Source organism: Rhinolophus sinicus, linkage group LG15 (genome assembly GCF_036562045.2).
Source record: "Rhinolophus sinicus isolate RSC01 linkage group LG15, ASM3656204v1, whole genome shotgun sequence".
NCBI classification, from domain to species: Eukaryota; Metazoa; Chordata; class Mammalia; order Chiroptera; family Rhinolophidae; genus Rhinolophus; species Rhinolophus sinicus.
The window spans coordinates 45676131-45696495 of record NC_133764.1 but is presented as its reverse complement, the minus strand read 5'-3'; the positions used below and the strand labels follow the sequence as shown (position 1 = coordinate 45696495).

General features: G+C 37.5%; 1 protein-coding gene across 1 annotated transcript in view; it reads left to right on the top strand.

Annotated features, from left to right (window-relative positions):
* The window catches only part of NPEPPS (aminopeptidase puromycin sensitive), a 69980-nt gene extending 55635 nt beyond the window's left edge, over positions 1 to 14345 (top strand). The window contains exons 15-23 of the mRNA XM_019740636.2: positions 171 to 310; positions 1776 to 1910; positions 3212 to 3431; positions 5370 to 5512; positions 5958 to 6014; positions 8925 to 9032; positions 9677 to 9832; positions 10107 to 10154; positions 12755 to 14345. Coding sequence (XP_019596195.1) covers positions 171 to 310; positions 1776 to 1910; positions 3212 to 3431; positions 5370 to 5512; positions 5958 to 6014; positions 8925 to 9032; positions 9677 to 9832; positions 10107 to 10154; positions 12755 to 12907 — 1160 coding nt within the window. The 3' untranslated portion in view covers positions 12908 to 14345. The remainder of the gene's footprint in view (positions 1 to 170; positions 311 to 1775; positions 1911 to 3211; positions 3432 to 5369; positions 5513 to 5957; positions 6015 to 8924; positions 9033 to 9676; positions 9833 to 10106; positions 10155 to 12754) is intronic.
* Positions 14346 to 20365: the final 6020 nt, after the last annotated feature.

Genomic DNA, 20365 nt, shown 5'->3' with positions numbered 1-20365 from the left:
TATTCAGGTTACCTGAGAGAGTTTATGTACCATTAAAAATGAGCTATTGGCTTAACAGTTAGACTTGAGCCGGTACATAGGATACCAGCCCTCTGTCTCCACCTTACCTTCCATTTTTTCCAGTGAGAAATTATTTTTAAAGTTTTCTACTTGTTCTTCTCTTGCTTAAGGAGAAGAGTGTCCCCAGTGGATGGTTCCTATCACAATCTCGACTGGCGAAGATCCTAACCATGCCAAACTGAAAATTCTAATGGATAAACCAGAGATGAATGTGGTTTTGAAAAACGTTAAACCAGACCAATGGGTAAAGGTGAGTCCCGAAATGGCATGGCCATTTTTATCTTACCTAAATTGATTTATTTCTCTCACTTCCTTTATGCACTTTATGGCTGGTTAGAAATTCTACTGCTTCAGTTTAGAATAGGACTTGCAAAAAAAAAAAAATTTCTAAACTTTCCTGTGTGAAATTTAAGGCCAATTTTCAATAGTATTGTCTAGGTATTTGCCCTTATATCAGGTAAGCAACTGGTAGATAAGCACATACAAAGGGATAGGATTAAAGAGAAAAAAAATAGTAGACTCTGTAAAGTCACATTAACTAAAACATTTGTGTAGTCTTGCAACTTTAAAGTGTCCTGTTGTAATGACATATTAACTTCAACGATGTGTTGTCATCAAATGCGTACAAGTATAATGAAGAGAGATCAGACATATAGCAATCATTTTGTGTCACTGAAATGTGAAATTCCTTTACCTGGTGTTTTAAAACCATTTCACAAAAATAACAGTTGGTAAATATTATTTTTCATTACACTATTCTCTGCATCTTTCATAATGAAAGTACCTACTACAAACTTTTCTACCAATTATAGTAGCTTCCTAATAGAAATTATACATTGGCTGGACTTCTGTGTTTTTCTGAAAACAACCATTTCTCTTTTTTAATTTTTTAAATATACTCAGTGGAATACCATATTCAAATACTATATTTGAAAATATAATCTGGAAGATTAAATAGCAATATGAACTTTTTTTTATAAATGAGAAGAAAGTTATGTATACTATCATTGTAATTAGGAAAATAAAGGTATTATTCCCACAGTAAAAGATAAAGGGAATCAATAAAATAATAGTTCTATTAGAATTGTGAGGTAATTTTTTACTATTTATATGTGAATAGTAAACTATTTGTATCTTAGATTATTGTTTTACCATGAAAATATTTTTGTATGTAAATATTATCAAAAATATTTTTGACTATAGAGAATTGATTACCTCACTCCAAAAATCATATGAACTTTTTTTAAATTTAAGTCCATGTAATTCTTGAAAATCCAGGACTTGACAGTTGTTATTCTCTTGAGGCTCTGGACTCAATAGATCAATGTTTGTAAAGGCTAAATCTTCCCCAGAGATTCCCCTGTCCAAATGTTTTTATATATAGTCAATGTTTTCTGTATTTAAAAACCTCCACTGAGATTAGAAATAGAAACTTATCCACATTATTTCTTCCCTTCCTGCCATGTTCTTCCTACTATTTCACGTTGGCCCCCACCAAGTTTTTGTTTTCTTTTGCCTCTGTATTTGCTTTGACAACTGATTTCTATCTTTATGTGTTGTTTCATTTTAATCCCTGTCTGTTGGCATATATGATCTTTGTTGTTTTCCATCCAGATATACTAAAACCAAAACCCCTTTCACACCTACAAAAATTGTAATACATACAATTGTAATAAATACAACTGTTTAAAAATACCTATTGGATATCTTTTCAGTTAAACCTAGGAACAGTTGGGTTTTATCGGACCCAGTACAGCTCCGCCATGCTGGAAAGTTTATTACCAGGCATTCGTGACCTTTCTCTGCCCCCTGTGGATCGACTTGGATTACAGAATGACCTCTTCTCCTTGGTGAGCCTCTCTAAAGTAGTATGATGGATTTTGTTGATTAAAGGATTTTGTCCCCCCCCCCCCCCCCGAGTATCTTATCTAACTGAAACATAATTAGAAGAATATAGTTCTTCCTGAAGGTTGAATTGCCTTTGGGATTAGAGCAAATGACTAATTATTAATAAACATGACAAGATTGAACCTATATAATTTACCAGAAACAAATCCCATTTCTCTAATCCTAAACTAGCTTTTTACAAGTGTACTTAAACTATCCTTTGTAAGGCAAAAATTCTTTTTAATAGAAGTAGATATGATCCTTGAAGAAATTTCCCTACTGTGTATTTTTTAAAAAAATATTTACTTGATTCAGAGTGATTTATATTTTTCTAAAATAGTGGTTGTACTTTGCTGGGAAAGTCTAGAATTTTTTAACATTTCATTCCTACTCAATTATAATAGCCCATTAGCTTTAGAATTATGTTTATATTTGGCTTTGTTCCAGAAAAGATTTAAAGCAGCAATTAATAGAATTATCTTTATGACTCCAACATAGGTTAGATAATTTCTAGATGTCCTTGACTGTGATAAAATTGTCAGACTCCTCCTAGTGTTCCTTTATATTGCGCTTGAAGTTTTCCCTCCCCTCTGCAGTAACTGGTTTTGGATTCCTGCTTTGTATAAACACAGATTAGCATTGATGCACAAAACCTCACATCTGCTGATCTCATTGCTGAGAGAGACCTGTCCCAGGAGAGTGGTGTGTTTGTGCAGTTGGCTGCTGTAACAGAAGTTCTTTTTCCTAACTCTCTTAGCTAATTCTGAAAGGACTCTGAGTTTGTAGTGCCTTCCAGTACGCGTTCTTTTAGAAATGAGTAAGGGACAGGCTAAAGTTGACACAGTTTGTAGGTCCAGTTTTGAAAGAGCCTCTGTCAAAAACCAAAGCCCTAGCTACTTTTGCAACTTTTCTGAAAGTATGAAAATTTTGAAAAGAAAAACAAAGCCAAGGCCCCTGGAACTGGGCAGAAATAGAAAGTTAACTATTTTCTTTCTTTATTTTTCGCCCCCCAAATTTGTGGAATTGTAGCATGTTTTTTAAGTGGCTCTTTTATAAATAGCAAAAAAATAAAAAAGGAATGTTATCATGATAGGATTTTTATTCTATAAAAGTCTGTGGTGTCTAAGCTTACATAGTCTTATTTCCTTTAAAAAAGCAAAGAGATGACTAACTATCAGTAGATAATGCCAAAAATTCATGCTTGTATTTTTTTGTTTTGTTTTTGTTTGAAGACTAGGTTAATTTATGTTTTTTCCTATCCCAGGCTCGAGCTGGAATCATTAGCACTGTAGAGGTTCTAAAAGTCATGGAGGCTTTTGTGAATGAGCCCAATTATACTGTATGGAGCGACCTGAGCTGTAACCTGGGGATTCTTTCAACTCTCTTGTCCCACACAGACTTCTATGAGGAAATCCAGGAGTTTGTGAAAGATGTCTTTTCACCTATAGGGGAGAGACTGGGCTGGGACCCCAAACCTGGAGAAGGTAATGGATGTACTGAATGGGGAAAGAATTGATCAGAAATTGGTCCTTTTTCACTCATCTATGGTTAACAACGTCAGTAGCATCATCTTTGTATATTCTAGATGTTACTATGTATTCAGCTAGCCAGAAACTAAGATTTAGGTCTTTTAAGCCTACTGCTGAAGTTACATGGGTCACCAACTTAAAAAGAGTGATGGTTATGTGTATTCATTGCTAAATATGGTTTGTGCACAAAGAAGATGGTGGAAATAAGTCATTTATATGTTCCAAAGGCCCATTTATAGTCAAGAAAAGCTACAGAGAATCTTAGATTATTTTATTTATTATTACCATAATTACCGGGTACCTACCTTATGTACAACTTGTAAAGGTGCTAAGAGACACAGGGGCCAGTTTTCTGAACTAAGGAAGTTATTTGGCCTTCTACATGGGTTCTTTCCTCTGTGAGAATGTTGAGAATGGTGATTTCAGGACTTTAAATGTAATTTTCTACCATCTGCTAATAACTAAAGGTGGTATTTCCTCCTGACCAGTCTTGTTCTGGGAGGCAAACACTATTCTGACTTCTTTAATTCTAGATTAATATTGTCTCTTTTAGAACATGATATATTCTGTTCCTATATCTGGCTTCTGTCAGATTTTTTTCAGTATGATATTCTTGAGATACATCCAGTTTGTTCATTCATTTTTATTGCTGAGTAGTATTTCATTGTATGACTATTCCACAACTTATTTGGCTACTGTACTATTGCAATCCATCAGATCTGTGTGTGGGTGTTAATTTTTCTTTTCCTTTTATTTTTCTTTTTCTTTTTAACCACCATTTAATTCCAGAACAATTTGTTTACCCTCACAAGAAACTCCATACTCATTGGCTGTCACTCCCCATTGCCCAGCAATCCCAGTCCCGGGCAACCACTGATATGTTTTCTGTCTCATGCATTTGCCTATTCTGGACATTTCATATAAATGGAATCATGCCTTATATGGCATTTTGTGTCTTGCTCCTTTCACTTAGCATGTTTTCAAGGTTCATCCATGCTTCATCATGTATCAGTACTTACTCCTTTTTATAGCCAAATAATATTCCATTGTATGGATATACAATACATTTTGTTTATCAGTTGATGGATGATTAGATTATTTCTACTTTTTGACTTACAATCCTGCTATGAACTTGTATACAAGTTTTTGTTTGGACATACGCTTTCATTTCTCTTAGGTGTAGACCTAAGAGTGGAATTGCTGGGTCATGTGGTAACTCTAACCTTTTGAAGAGTTGCCAGACTATTTTTCAAAGTGGCTGCACCATTTTGCATTCCCACCAGCGATGTATTGAGGGTTCTCATTTCTCCAGGTCCTTGTCAACACTTGTTATTGTCTATCTTTTTTATTCTAGCCATCCTAATGGGTGTGATGTACCTCACTGAGGTTTTGATTTGCGTTTCCCTAATGACCAATGATGGTGAACATTTTTTAATGTGCTTATTAGCTATTTGCATATATTTGGAGTAATAGATCCATCAGATTTTGATTTTAAAAATCTAAGATTTCAATTTCTTATACACAGTATATTAGTTCTGTACGTGGCCTTTCTCTGAATCATGGGTGAAAATTGCATGATCTAAGCCTGTTCCTTTCACACATAATCCTTAGCAGTATAATTACCTAGATGGAGTGACCATTTAGTAAATTCAGATAGTTGGCATTTGTGAGTATAGACAAAGTCAGCAAATTGATTTGCTTTTCTAGTCTGTTTAGCACTTCATTTCACTCTTGTGATATGATAAATTTAAATCAAGTGTGCTTTCAAGTACTAAGGTAATTGATTCTTTTTGTTCAAGATTATAGACGTGGTATAACACAAGATATCCAGGTGGCATATGTGTAAAAATAGGCTTTTTAAGTAGTTCTGTGTCTCTCTTACTTCTCAATCAGGTCATCTAGATGCACTCCTGAGAGGCTTGGTTCTGGGCAAACTAGGAAAAGCAGGACATAAGGCAACGTTAGAAGAAGCCCGTCGTCGGTTTAAGGACCATGTGGAAGGAAAACAGACTCTCTCTGCTGATCTGAGGAGTCCTGTAGGTTTTCATAATGAATTACCTTGATTTCTAGGTGACTTCATCATTCTGTGTAGTGTGGAACGTATTTAATAGTAACCAAAAAGACCTAAGTACCCACCCACAAATCACATCTGACCCTATTTTAATATATGCCATTTAGGTGGTTTGTAGCCGGCTTCTCATTTGTTTAAAGTTTCTCAGCCTATACCGTGGTGCTGAAAAGTGATTATCAGCACACATTCCCCTGAGAAAGCTGGTGCGCTCTGCTGCTCCTTACTACATGCCATCTACCTTTCTGGTTGTTCGTACGGGCTCTTAGCTCCTTGCCACAACTTGTATGTAACATCCACATGTAGCTATTTACAAATTTTTTGACTTGTTTTCTGTCTTTTCTTAGCATTAGAATATTTGGAACAAGATGCATTTAATCAGATGCCTTTTTTGTTTCTATATTCTCTGGTAGGTCTATCTGACTGTTTTGAAGCATGGTGATGGCACTACCTTAGACATTATGCTAAAGGTAAGTAAATTTGGAAAGGGCTCTCATTTTCTGCTTTTGAACTTGGATTGACACATAGTGTGAGCTTTAAGTGGTTAAAAAAAGTCCTAAGAAAAGAAATATACGCAGATATACATATTGAGGCATCAACCATTAAGACATTATGGGAGTTACACCTGAAAATTAAAAAAAAAAAAAAGACATTATGGGAGAATTATATAATGTCTGTTCATGTATACTGTCAATATGATGTAAAAAGTCATCTAATATTTTTCACTTCTCTTTTTACTCACAAGTTTATGCATCTTAAATCTGAATGAACTCTGAAATGTTCATTTTGATTAACAAGTCAAGTTCTTAAAATTTTTCCCTTCGATGTAAGCTTACTTGGGGTTCTGCCCATTTTAAATAAAAGGTTTGTTTCTGTGCTTAGAAAAGGGATAGATGATGAGGTGTCTCAAGGGTTTGAGCTATGCCAGTGCCTCTTACGAATGGACAGGACATTAATTCACCTGCCTGCATAACCTTTGTAGTTTTCCCAGGGTGGTTGGCATATAATTAAACTCTGGCTTAGAAAAAATATAGGCAAAACTTTCCATGTCCTTGTAATGGCAGTGATCTGTTTGCAAGTCCTGAGACTATGGAACAAGTGCTGTCTCCAGTCCATGCATCTATCAGGCTAGGAGATAACTTGACTATATTGGTTGCATTGGCAGTGGAAGGAGCTAGGTCTACTTCTTACCATCATACAAAATGTGCAAAATGTGCCTAAATACTCAAATCATCTGTGAGACCTATAAAGCCCGTCCACTGAAAGATCCACACATAGGGGCATGAACAGGATAGGGATGGGACCACCTATAATGGATTATGAACACTTTCTGATCCTAGGTGGATCAGAATTGCAAATCTAATTTCTATATTTCAGTTTTGAAGAAATCCTATTTAAAGTATTAGAATGTTCTGAAAAATATAAACTTGATTTGTTTAAGAAACTGCATCTCAAAATGTACTCCTTTAACTACCCATCTTGTACAAGGGTAATTAAGGTATTTCCTTTCTAATAATATAAAATTATACTTTGAGTTTACCTTTCAACTAAATGATATAAGGTTCCTTCTCATTCTTAATATTCTGTGAACCTGTGTACTATAAATCATGCACGTATTTCTTTGCATATGAAATGAGACATTTTGTTGGTTTTGTCTAGGCCATAAAGGATATGGAACAAAATAGAGATTCTGAAAATCTCATGACAGATACCTTGACATTATCATGTCATGGAGTATTTTTAAGAATTTATACTAGTATGTATATTAAGAATTTGCATCTATTTAACACAAGGGAGCGCACAGTAATTCAGCCTTACTATGGAAAGAGTGCTTATGAAGACAGAATCAGAGTTCTTCAAAAAAAACAATTGATGAGAGATGAGAAGGATTGTTTTCTGTTGGTAAGTTAGGAATAATGAGGCAGGATAAAAATATATAACTTTAATTCAAAGTGTATTTGAAATGCGGTGTTATGGTGCCATCTAGTGGACTAGTTTAACAGGTTCTCCTTGGGAAAAAAAATGCTTCCTGAAAGCCAGAGTTCAGATCTTGAGAAATAAAGGTGAAAATCAAGCTGAAAAGGACCTTAGAAATCATCTGTTCACGCTGCTCATTTTACAGATGGGGAAACTGAGAGCCAGAGAGGTTAAGGACTTAGTTAAGATCACACAGCTAGTTAGAGGCAAAACGGGGACTAGAACCCAGTTCTCCTGACTTCCTAGCGATTTTACCACACTGCTGCTCGAAAGAGTCCAAAGGAAAGGAATAGGAAACTGGGAGCTGTGATGGGGACTCCAGACAGGGGTCAGTGTTAAAATCTTCAGGGAGAAAAAAGATCAATAAGAGTCTAAATTAAATTGTCTTGGAGAGGTATCTTGTATACATTTGTAGTTCTAATTTTTAAAAATATATATTTTATTTTTAATTATGAAAAAGGAGGATTTCGTATATCCAATATAGAAGATTTAGAGACTAGAAAAATATAAAGAAGAAAATAAAACTTACCTGTAATTCAAAAAGTACATATAATATGATTTATTCTTCAGTTGGTGATGTACATATAGTAATAATTGATTTTTTCTCTGTGCATCTCTGTTTTTCTAATATTCTGCATTCAGCATGTGCAGCTTTTTGCAGTTTAAGAATGTAATGGTGCATAATCCTACTGATCAGAGACCATTATTAATTGATATTAGCATCTTGATGTATTTTCAGGTTTTTTCCTCCATATTAAATTTTTAAAAATCTAGAATAATTTTGCTTTGTCTCTAATTTTTTTCACTTAATATATCAAGAGCAGGTTTTTTTCGTTGTTGGTTTTTTTAAGGAGGGCATAGCTCACAGTGGCCCATGTGGGGATCGAACCGCCAACCTTGGTGCTACCAGCACCACACTTTAACAAACTGAGCTAACTGGCCACCCAAGAGCATGTTTAAGTCATCAAACACTCTTAAAAATGTTACTTTCAATAATACATCTTGTATATTTTTCACTATTATAAATCAAATTGATAACCTTCAGTGGTATTAGTAATAATTTTGTTTGTTCATTTAACATAGAACATTAGTCAGACATCAATGATACAAAGAATTTGGGCATGACAGGTTTACCCCTTAGATCTCAAACTGCTCAGAACTGATGACAAACCATTCATATAGTGAGCACTTACATCTAGTAACTTACTAAAATGGCATACGAGAAGTTCAGTGCTCAAACATCTTGAAAAGTACTCTCTTTTGTTAATTTCATACCCTCCAGTCTTAGCCAATGAGAACACACACAGAACAAAGTTTCACCTTATTGGGGAGAAGGTCATATAAGCATATGCGTAACTTCCAGGAAAGACTTAACTATCTCTATCTTTATTTTTTCACTATAGCTTCACAAACAAGCAGATATGCAGGAAGAGAAAAACCGAATTGAAAGAGTCCTTGGGGCTACTCTTTCACCTGAATTGATTCAAAAAGTCCTCACGTTTGCACTTTCAGTAAGTTTCAATGAAAACTGCTCTTAAAAGGAATTGTTACCCACTGATCTATGGCAAGGGTCTGATTCAGTATCCTCTTGATCTGCCTTAACGGTAGAGTAAGGCTTCTGCTTAGGCTAGGAAAGCTGGACCGAGCTCTTGTTTCTGACCTCTATATCTCCCTCTAGTGGTGAGAATCAAAACACAGAGGGTGCCAAAAAAAAAAAAAAAAAAAAAAGATACACATTTTAAGAAAGGAAAAAACTATTAAAGTTGTAATACTCGATATATACCGATAACAAAAGATGAATACAAGTCACGTGTGTACATTTTTTTGGCACCCCCGAAATTGGGAGAGGAAATAAACTGGAAAGCCAACTTATCCCTGTGCCTACTTTCTGTCTCTTCCTTTCTTTACCCTATAGGAGCCCGAGCAAGTATTTGCACAGCACCTTGTTTGTGCTTGTCTCAGTGCCTCATTCTCAAGTTGGCTGATCTTTAGGTTAAACATCCTCTCTTTGCTGGAAGCTTCTGATGCCAGTTATTCCTAAAACAGAATGAGTATCTTGAATGCAATAACTTGGATACCTCAACAACATTTGCCCTTTCTGGCACCAGAAGATGTTTTGTATACAGTAGACTTTTAATTCTCTTTCTATTTTTAGGAAGAGGTACGTCCGCAGGACACTGTTTCAGTAATTGGTGGAGTGGCTGGAGGCAGCAAGCAAGGAAGGAAGGCTGCATGGAAGTTTATAAAGGACAACTGGGAAGAACTTTACAATCGATACCAAGGAGGGTTCTTAATATCCAGACTAATAAAGGTATGTGAAGATTTTTATTTTGAGTAGCTTGCTTTTCATGGATATTGAGAAACATCCATGATTCACTAGACCCATACATTATAGTCTTTGTTCTTTAAGAGTTTTCTTAAACAGGTATTAGCTTTATTAAAGGGCATCTTTGTCACCTGCCCTGCACCCTGTACTAGAATAAACTGAAGTTGGGAGCGGATAGAATGATTTATTTTTAGGTTAAATGAAGTTTGTTCCTAGCCTCTGTTGGTTGCACTTACTATTTAAACCATTGTTTTTTCAGCTATCAGTTGAGGGATTTGCAGTTGATAAAATGGCTGGAGAGGTTAAGGTAAGGAATGTCCTTTTTACTTTTCAATCTAGTAAGTAAAAACACTAACCAAACTATAATCATAGTGTTGCTGTAATGTACTTTAGTGTCTCTTGTTTTTGCTTGGAGAAAGACAGCTTAGGTTGTATCTTTAATGCCTGAAGAATTGAGAGTTGGAATCATCTTTGAGAGTGTTGAAATATGGTTGAAAGAATGTGGAACTTGGAATCAGGCGACCTGGGTGTAAAGCTGTGCCCCACCCCGTGTTAGCTGTTAGACTTCAAACAAGTTTTTTAACCCCTGTGAGCCTGTCTCCTGATCTGTAAAATGGGGTGATAGGATTGTTATTTAGACTAACATAGTGGAGCTGGAGCAGAGTAGGTCCTTGATGTTAATTTTTTTTCCTGTCGAATAACTTTCATAGGTCTGTTGTATGTAGGGTGAGACAAGATGGCTATGTAGGAACTTTCCTCTTAGCCCTTAAAAAGTTAACAATCAGTTTAGTGGTAAAGTTCAGCATTTGGGGACAAATCTACACTGATTAGGAAAATCTTAACTTTAAACCTTCATTGCATTTGAGCTGTAATGTTGATTTACAATATGAGCTGTTGTTAGGAATAAGATTTTAAGATTTCAGATCTTGAGAAAACAATGAAAGATTTGATCTCTGCCTTCATTTAGATTACATTGTATATTGTGTAAACTTATTGTGAAGGTAATAAACACTCTGAAGGAGAAATCTACACATAATGGGTTTGGAGGGGAGGGCAGTGGCCAAGCTAAGGCTGTCCAGGCTGGGGGGCCTTGTAGGCTCTATGAAAATTTTCCTAAGAATGGAAAGCCCTCGGATGGCTTATAAACAAAGGAATGACTTGATCTAATTGGTGTTATAAAAATTTCAGCCTGGCTGTAGTATGGAGAATAGATTGAAATGGGGAAGAAAAGATTTTGGGAAGCTAATCCTCCAAGCAAGAATGATATACCGTGTTTCCCCGAAAATAAGACCTAGCCAGACAATCAGCTCTAATGCGTCTTTTGGAGCAAAAATTAATATAAGACCCTGTCTTATTTTACTATAAGACCCTGTCTTATTTTACTATAAGAAGGGTATAATAGAATAGAATAGAATAGAATACTGGGTCTTACAGAATATTATGTAAGACGGGGTCTTATATTAATTTTTGCTCCAAAAGACGCATTAGAGCTGATTGTCCGGCTAGGTCTTATTTTCGGGGAAACACGTTAGTAGCTTGGAGGAGATGGACTAGTGAAAGATATTCAGGGCCTTGATTTTGTTAATCTTTAATTCAACAAATATTTGCTGAGTGGTTTCTCTGTGTTATGAACATGTGGGGGTGGGGGAGAAGGAAGAGTCAAGGATAATTCCCAAGTTTTTTTGTCTGTAAATGTTGGTACTGTTTGTTGAGATGGAAGGAAAGGAAGTCTTGTATCTTACTCAGGCCCTAAGAATCCAACCTTGGTGAGGAACCTTGGAGCAGGCAACATTGTCATCTATGTAAATAAGGTTAATTGATTTTTAAAAGGTCTATACTTAATCTGACAAGTTAGTTATTCTAGTTAGTTATTCGAGTTAGTTATTTGACTAGTTCAAAGGAAAGACCCCATCCTTTTGTTGGTTGGTATTTAAGAGTTGCTTTGTTTTCTTTGAAACCTGGTGTACTTCATTAGAAAATGAATTCAATCTTGAATCAATAAGCATTATCATAAATTATAATAAAATCAGAAATAGTTTTGTATGAAAAATGTGGGTTGATGGAGTGTTAATTATTAGGGTACAGCAGCAATTTAAGCTTCTTGGTTTTATCATCCCTTACAAATTAATCTTTATTTGAAGCAACCAAAACGTGTTGTTTGCTTTGTCTTGTGCACCTGAAACTAATAAAATTATATTTAAAAAAAACGTGTTGAGTCCTTAAATACCCTGTGCTAAGTATTATGCTGACTGTTTATATGGCTTGTCTCTTTAATCTTCTGGAGTAAATACAGAGGGTGCCAAAAAAATGTATACACATTTTAAGCAAGGAAAACTGTATTAAAATTGTAATACTCAATATATACTGATAACAAAAGGTATACTCTTAACAAGTCACATTGGACTTCTGCAATTACAAGAGGTGCTCAAAGTGGTTACCATGAGCATAATTTTAATACAGTTTTTTCCTTTCTTAAAACGTGTATACATTTTTTTTGGCACCCTCTGTTCTTTTTCATACGAATAGACAAGAAAACAGATTTAAAGCAGTTAATTTACTCAGTCACAAGTTAGTACATGACCCAGCCTAGATTCAAGTCTGAAGCCTGATCCCAAAGCCTAGATTAACCACTAGAGAATGAGTCTAAAAGAAAGGCCGTAGGTTCTGTCTCTGTACTTACTATTAATTTTTGATTAGATTTTTTTAAAGCATATAATGCTTAGGGGAGAATTCCTATAAGCCGGTCCAAGGAGCTGCTTGTTTTCTTTTAGCCTGGGAGTGGCAGTGGTAAATTTTCATGAGTGAAGCTTATGAATCGTTTACAGACCAGTGGGTGTTTTTCATGGCCTGTGATACTACTTCCTATTTGCTAGTAATGAGCCTACATTCTGGGTTGTTTTATACCAGGCTTTCTTCGAGAGTCACCCAGCTCCTTCAGCTGAGCGAACCATCCAGCAGTGCTGTGAAAATATCCTGCTGAATGCTGCTTGGCTAAAGCGAGATGCTGAGAGCATCCACCAGTACCTCCTTCAGCGAAAGTCGTCACCACCCACAGCGTGAACCCTGAGCGTGCCGCCACTGCGGTTCTGCTGCTTGGCTGCGGGGACAAGGTGGAGCGACCGAACAGCTGATTCGTATGCCAAGAATTTGGAGTCTTCTTTCAAACCAGTGGGGGTTGGACAATGAATGTAGTTAACTGGTTCCTGCTCACACTCCAGAATTAAATTGTATTGAAGAAAGAAAATCATCAATTCAGCAAAAAAAAATAAAAATAAAAAATAAAAATGTAAATATGATAGTAATAAAATAGAGCATAACGAAACTGTGAAACTTCCTGAAGCCTTGTCAGTGGTTAAAAGTATTTAACACTCTCCTGTTAATGACAGATGTTCTGTTTTTATAACCTACCAAAAGGAAACTAGAGGCTTCTGGGTGAAGAGGATTTTTGTGAAGTGGATTCTGCAAGCAGCCTACAAGCCAAGGGTAGTGTCCATTGCTGGGATGGTTAAACATGAAAGGCTGATAGCTGGTATAACATAGAGTCTGTGCATAATTCCAAGTGAGGTTTTTCTTTTGGTTTTGTTTTGGGCTTTTTTTTTTTTTTTTTTTTTTTTTTTTGGCATGGGGACTGATTAGGAAGACATATTTTCCTGCATAACTCAATCTGAAACAAGGATTGTAGTTTCCCTCCTTGCCTTCCCTTCTGTGTGACCCCTTGGCCAAAAAAAAAAAAAAAAAAGAAAAAAAAAGATGAAAAAAAAACAACCTATCCTGGTCTGGGTTTTTTCCTCCCCCTAGTTCCACCCCCAGCACCCACCCCCCGGTGTCCTTCTTAGAGATAAAGAAATAATAAGGAAACATCTTTTGTAGCCACATTAAATAAGAGAAACTGATATGCATTATTTTTTCTTTCTTTTTTAAGATGACTTTTAAGAACCCTGAAATGCATATAGGTGAGACAATAGAAATGAAAAGGTTTTCAGCCCGGCCTTCCTAAAGGCGTTATTCTACTGAAAACGGTCTCAGTTGTCTGATAGGCTAACTATCGAACCTCTTTATGACAGTATCAACACTGGCTTCTCCTGGTTCGTTTTGGGCATGTAAGAAGTCAGTGGTAACCGCCACAGGGCCTATATATTAGTGGTAACTGGTTAAAAAACAACAACAACAACAAAGACTATAAGCCTGTGGCGTGCCACTCTTTGCTTCAACAGTGTATCCTACTAACAAGCCTCACCTATCTAATCCAGTGAGTTTTAACTCTAAGTATCATTCCTTTCTCTGTCCCTATGGTTTTTCTTTTCTTTCTTTTTCCTTTTCATTTTTCTTTTAAAAATATTTTTTGTGTTATTAACAGGAATTCATATTTGGTGTGGCTTAACTGTATTTCAGAAGGTCATCAGATTGTGAGACTGCTTCCTTGAAACATTTTTGTGCTATTGTTTTAAAAAATAATAATTAAAAAACAGTTGGCGTTAATAAAAATGTCAATGTGAAATTGATGTCCTGATTTCTTTTATCTCTTTGATAAGAAACTGAAAATTTTCCTATCGTTCAGTGGGATTATAAGAAGTTTTACTAACATAGGATTTTTTGAGTCTAAGAAAATCCCGTTCCTGAATTCCTAATGAATAGTACCTAAACAGAAAAATCCTAAGATGCCTTCTAAATTAGTCTGGATTCTCAAAAATCTCTTAGCGCTCCTTAGAATCAGCATTCAGGCGTTGAGACCAGTTCCCATTTATTGAGGCTTCCTTGTACAGGTGCCATGGGCTGTCCTGTAGGCTGTCTAGGCACGTGCTAAAGGCACCAGCGAAAAGCAGGGCCGCAAAAAGACCGAGCAGAATTCTGCTTTAATTAAAGCGCTCACAGAACTTTACAATCAGAATCTCTGGAAAGACATTATTTTAGTTTCAGCATATATGCAAGTTTTGTGTATAACAGTTGAGTAGTTTAAATTATGTTGGGGCAGAGGTTGTGCTGAATATCTTCCATTTTCCCTTCATAACTACTCCATCCTGTTCTATGCCCCAGGAGGTATTGACCCACATGGCTGAAATTAATAGTCTCCTTTGCCCTCTCACTTCAGGTTGTGTTGTTCCAATTAGTAACACCCTCAGAAGATCGAAAGGCAAAAGGAAGGGATAGTCAGGGAATTTTTTCTCCTGGCTTCCTCATTGCCAGGTCACGTGGGTTGTCTATGTCCCTCTACCAAAAACTGTGACTCCTGTTGAGCAGCGTTCTCTGGCTTCTGGGTCCTTCTCTTTGCCCCTTCAAATCGAGGAATAGAAAGCATGACTCCTTTACTAGCTCTGGATTACTTCATCATTCCTTGTTGGTTTCCCTGAACTCTGCCCATGTCTTTGTAAATAGTCCCTTTATTAAACCTTTCTCGAGTTACCCAGTTTGAGTGTGTTCTCTGTTTTCTACTAATATCTTGACTGATTTGAGTACCATTGTCCTGATCTTTAAAGATCTTTTTTTTTTTTTTTTTAATTTTATTGGGGAAGGGGAACAGGACTTTATTGGGGAACAGTGTGTACTTCCAGGACCTTTTTTCCAATCAAGTTGTTGTCCTTTCAATCTTAGTTGTGGAGGGTGTCATTCAGCTTCAAGTTGTCCTTTCAGTCTTAGTTGTGGAGGGCGCAGCTCAGCTCCAGGTCCAGTTGCCGTTGTTAGTTGCCGTTGTTAGTTGCAGGGGGCGCAGCCCACCATCCCTTGCGGGACTCGAGGAATCGAACAGGCAACCTTGTGGTTGAGAGCCCACTGGCCCATGTGGGAATCGAACCGGCAGCCTTCAGAGTTAGGAGCACGGAGCTCCAACCACCTGAGCCACCGGGCTGGCCCCTAAAGATCTTAATCAAGGTTTTTTTGTATCAGACATTTTAACTTACTGTCTTCCAAATAGCTTCCTATTGTAGGTAATATACTCATTTTATAGATGAGAAAGCAGGCTCAGAAAAATTAGGTAGCCATATACAAATGACAGTCAGAACCAGTGGTTGACCCGAGCTTGACAATCTCCGAAACCTGTGTTCTTCCAGGTAAATGTCATGTCTCCACAATTAGATCATACAATCAGACTGGACCCAGGCAATAGCTTTAAAGAGATTCAGTGATTTTCCTTTTCCCTAATATTTCTTGGTTTAAATTTGTAGTGGATATCAGAAGGTTGGGAAGAAAGGTGAATGTGTTGATACTTCCTATAAAGAATTTTGTATTATTTTTTATTAATGTGGAGCAGTAAACCCTTTTGAGAACAGTGGGTGGTATTGGATGAATTCTTAACTTGAAATTTCTAAGGGTGGGTTTCAGGGAGCAAGGAACCCTTTGAAATCACTTGTAAAGGATGTACAAGTATTTCTCTGTAGTGTGCAGTTTGAAGGTATGAGAGGAGTTCTGTCTATTACCCAACAGGTCCTAGAATTTTATCAGAAAGACTTGGAACCACATCTGTAGGGTTAGTGATTATTTTTTCTCAGCAAGTCAGAAAACAAAAAGATGCTTTTGATGATAACATGCTAAATCTGTACTCACAGTCAGCATCATTTTTGACTGAATAATAACTTCCATGATGAGCATTGAATCTCCTGTTACTTAGATACTAGCTTTAGGATCTCAGAGTTGGGTTTTTTTATAGGACTATCTTTTGTCTTAGGCAATGCAAAATACCCACCCAAGATGGGCCATGCCTTCTTGTACCAACCCTGGTGTATGTATGCAAAGTGGTCAAGGTGTTTGATTTCAAATGCAAGTGTGAGAGACTGGAGAACCTGATACTATTAATAAAACAGTGGGCCAAACAACTGCTTTCCCTGGGAAATCAAATCAGAGAATTGGTGGTTGTACCAGTACATTTGATGGCAAACGTGATAGATGGCAGTGTCAGAGGATGGAAAGTTGATTAGGTTGTTAACTGCCGTTTGTAAAGATCTATGCTTGCTCCTGTGATGCTATTGCTGGCATCTGGCAGCTGTAGCTTTCACTATTGAACTTCTGGTTTCAACATTGGGGTGGAATTAGCCACAGAGAAGGAACATAGCTTACTATCATAATCTGTGCTTTCTCGGGGAAAGTTGCCAAGCAGCTGACATCAGACATGCTATACACTAATTAAGATGACAACTGGGAAGAAAAATATAATTAAATCTTGCTATGGTTTAGCTGACCGTACCAGTGTGGTCCTCTTGAGACATCTACCTTCCCCCCAACTCCACAACCCCCTTAACCTTTATCATCCATTTGACAAATTGTGCAGGTATATTACACTACAATTTCAATCCACTCTTAATTTATTGGGGGACTGATTATCTACCTTGTATTATATAATCTAATTTTACAGCTATTCTCTTAATGCTTGTTAAACTTGGACTTCTACTCCCCTTAAAGAAGTTAAGGGTGTAGAAGAAAACAGTATACTGAATGGCTGATGGTTTAATGGGAGAAGTCTCAAGCCGAGAACGTAGAACACAAGATAATGGAGGGGAGATGGAGAGAAACAATTTATAAGGAGTACAAAACATTTAAAGTATTTTAGATGAATGAGGATGGATGACATTATTGCTTTTCTAATAGGTCAGTTCCCTCTTCTATCAGTAGAGCACTTGAAAGTCAGGAAACTGTAAAGGGGTGTTGTAAGATTAAGTTAATGTCGCCTTTTCAAGCATAAAGGAGTGCCTCCTCTCACTTCATTCTTAAAACAGTAATAGAGTACAGAGACTGTCTCTACTGGAAAGACAACAAAACAGTTACTGACTTACGTAAATCTGTTGGCTTCAAAATCTGGTCTTCTCTCCCTGGCCTTGCTGCCACTTTTTTCTTATTCCCAGCAAATGGAAGGTTTTAGACCTGTGTATCCAAATACAGTGTGTCTGTATTATATAACAGCCATGTGCAGCTATTTAAGTTTAAATAAAAATGAAGTTTCTCGGTTCACTAGCCACATTTCAAGGGCTCAGTAGCTCTATATGGCTAGTGGCTACTGTGTTGGGTAGCACAGAAACAGATCATATCCATCCCTGAAGAAAGTTCTATTGGACCACCCTGTTCTACATCTAGTATATGCAAGTGTATTTTTCTGTGTGTTGTAGAAAATTGTTACATCATGTTTTCTTTACCAACCTCATTGTAACAATTTGCTCTTCATCTAAGAACATTGTATCACTAACCCCAATCCACTTTTTTTTTTATTGGGGAAGGGGAACAGGACTTTATTGGGGAACAGTGTGTATTTCCAGGACTTTTTTCCAAGTTAAGTTGTCCTTTCAATCTTAGTTGTGGAGGGTGCCGTTCAGCTTCAATTTGTTGTCTTTTCAGTCTTAGTTGTGGAGGGCGCAGCTCAGGCCCAGGTCCAGTTGCTGTTGCTAGTTGCAGGGGGCGCAGCCCACCATCCCTTGCGGGACTCGAGGAATTGAACAGGCAACCTTGTGGTTGAGAGTCCACTGGCCCATGTGGGAATCGAACCGGCAGCCTTCGGAGTTAGGAGCATGGAGCTCTAACCACCTGAGCCACTGGGCCGGCCCCCCAATCCACTTTAAAATTTCTTTCTGTTCATAAATGTAATATACACTCATTTTCCAAATTTTGAAGGAAAACAAAAACATAGACAATGATTATTCCTTATAAACCCACCTCCCAGAGATAATCACAATTAACGGATAAGTTTGGGGCATATTCTTCCAGTTAGGTTTTTATACTCTATGCATTCAGTTATTTCTAGTAACGAAGACAGGCTGTGCCCTCTTGGCTTGTTCCTCTTTGTAACCAGCACCACACATTTTCAGTCATTGCCTTATGAAGCTAAGTGTGCCAGGCTCAGACCTATGACCCTGAAGTCATGCTCTGTCATGAAACTAAATCACCAAAGAGGACTGGAGAACAAAGTAACAGTTGGCAATTGCATACCTGGAGGAGCATTTCTTCCTTGTTTAGATTCATTGGTTCGTGAATGTTTTCCAGCCTGACTGTTTGATGTTAAATACCCGTTTTGTGGAGTGCACACATTTGAGGAATGTGGCTTTAAGCTCCTGGCTCAGTTGAAGTGGTTTGTGTAATTAATTAATTCGCTCAATGTTCTTTCCTCACTGGAGATGTGAACTGCCCTGTATTAGGAACATTTGCAAGCCTATCCAGTGCTGCCTGGGTGTTTAGCTACAAATTTTGGTTATTATCACCATTAATTGGATTTAGGAAGTTCATATGGTTATGGATTTCACGAAGACTTTGGTGAGGAGAGATGTAGCTGGCTTGGGAAAAACAAAAAAAGTACCCTTTTCACAGATTGCAAACTGTAGGCACTTCAGTTTGCTGCAGTGGTTGAAATGAGGCCACGAGTGCCTTCCCCTGGGCCCTGCTTACCTGCTGAACACCTGCTGCGTGAGCCTGAGTGAGCAACTGTGTTACTTTCACTCCTATACATGCACCAATAATTTGGTGACTAGACGTCACCGCTTCCAACAAATCTATGTGCCATCCATCTGTAAATGACCCAAGTGTGCACCAAACCAAGGAAAGACCTGAGACAGGAATAGTCTGAACAGCTTTAAATGCTCCTCATCTGTGATCTACGCTCAACCAAATTGGATGGTGGGCAAAGGTTCTCACTGGTATGTGAGCCTCGCAGAGACCACAGGCAGGGTGAGAACACCAGGCTTTTCTAGTCGGTTATCAAATAATACAGTGGCACTGTGCTCTAACCTCACAACCTGCTACATGATGTGGGAGGCTTGTATTTTGGTCACTAGTCAAAGGACTTGGTTATTGAATTATCAGAAGAAGCTTGTCGGTAAAGCCCCTCAGCACTGGACTTGAGGGCAAGGTTCTGACATGTTAGTTCCATGGCTGTGGAATCCGGACAGCAGGTAGTGGTTATGAAAGCTTTCAGGGCAAAAGGCTATTGTACTAGGAACTGAGGCTACAGTGTCAAATTAGGCAGATTTTGGCCTTACGAGTACAGTCTAGCAGGAACAAGAAATACTGAATAATTTTCACTATGTTGACTTTAGAATGGGGAGAGCACAGTGGTAGAAGAGGATCTTACAAATGAGTCCAGGAAAGGCTGAATGTGCAGGAAAGGCTCCCATGAAGAAATGATATTAAACAGACCTGCAAGATGAGTAGTTGCTAGCCAGACACAGAAGAGATGGAAAAGTGGTCTAGGCAGAAGAAACAGCGTGTGCAATGGGCCTGTGGCTGGAAGGAACCTGACCTGTTTAAGGAACCAGAAGAAATCCAGGACAGCTGGAACATAGAGAGGGCTTGGGAAAGTGGTGAAAGAGGGATCCAGAGAGATAGGCAAGGGCCGGACTAGGGAGGGACTTGGGCCACGTTAAGAGTCTAAACTTTAGCTAAAGGACAATGGGAAACCATCAGTTTCCTCATCTGTAAAGTAAGAAGAATAATGGCTATCTCTTAAAGTTACCAGAAAAAAATGAGACTACAAGTGAAAGGTCTTTGCGAGTCATAAAACATTATAGGAATATAGGAAGCTATGTTGCCTTCTTAAGTAATAGGAATAAT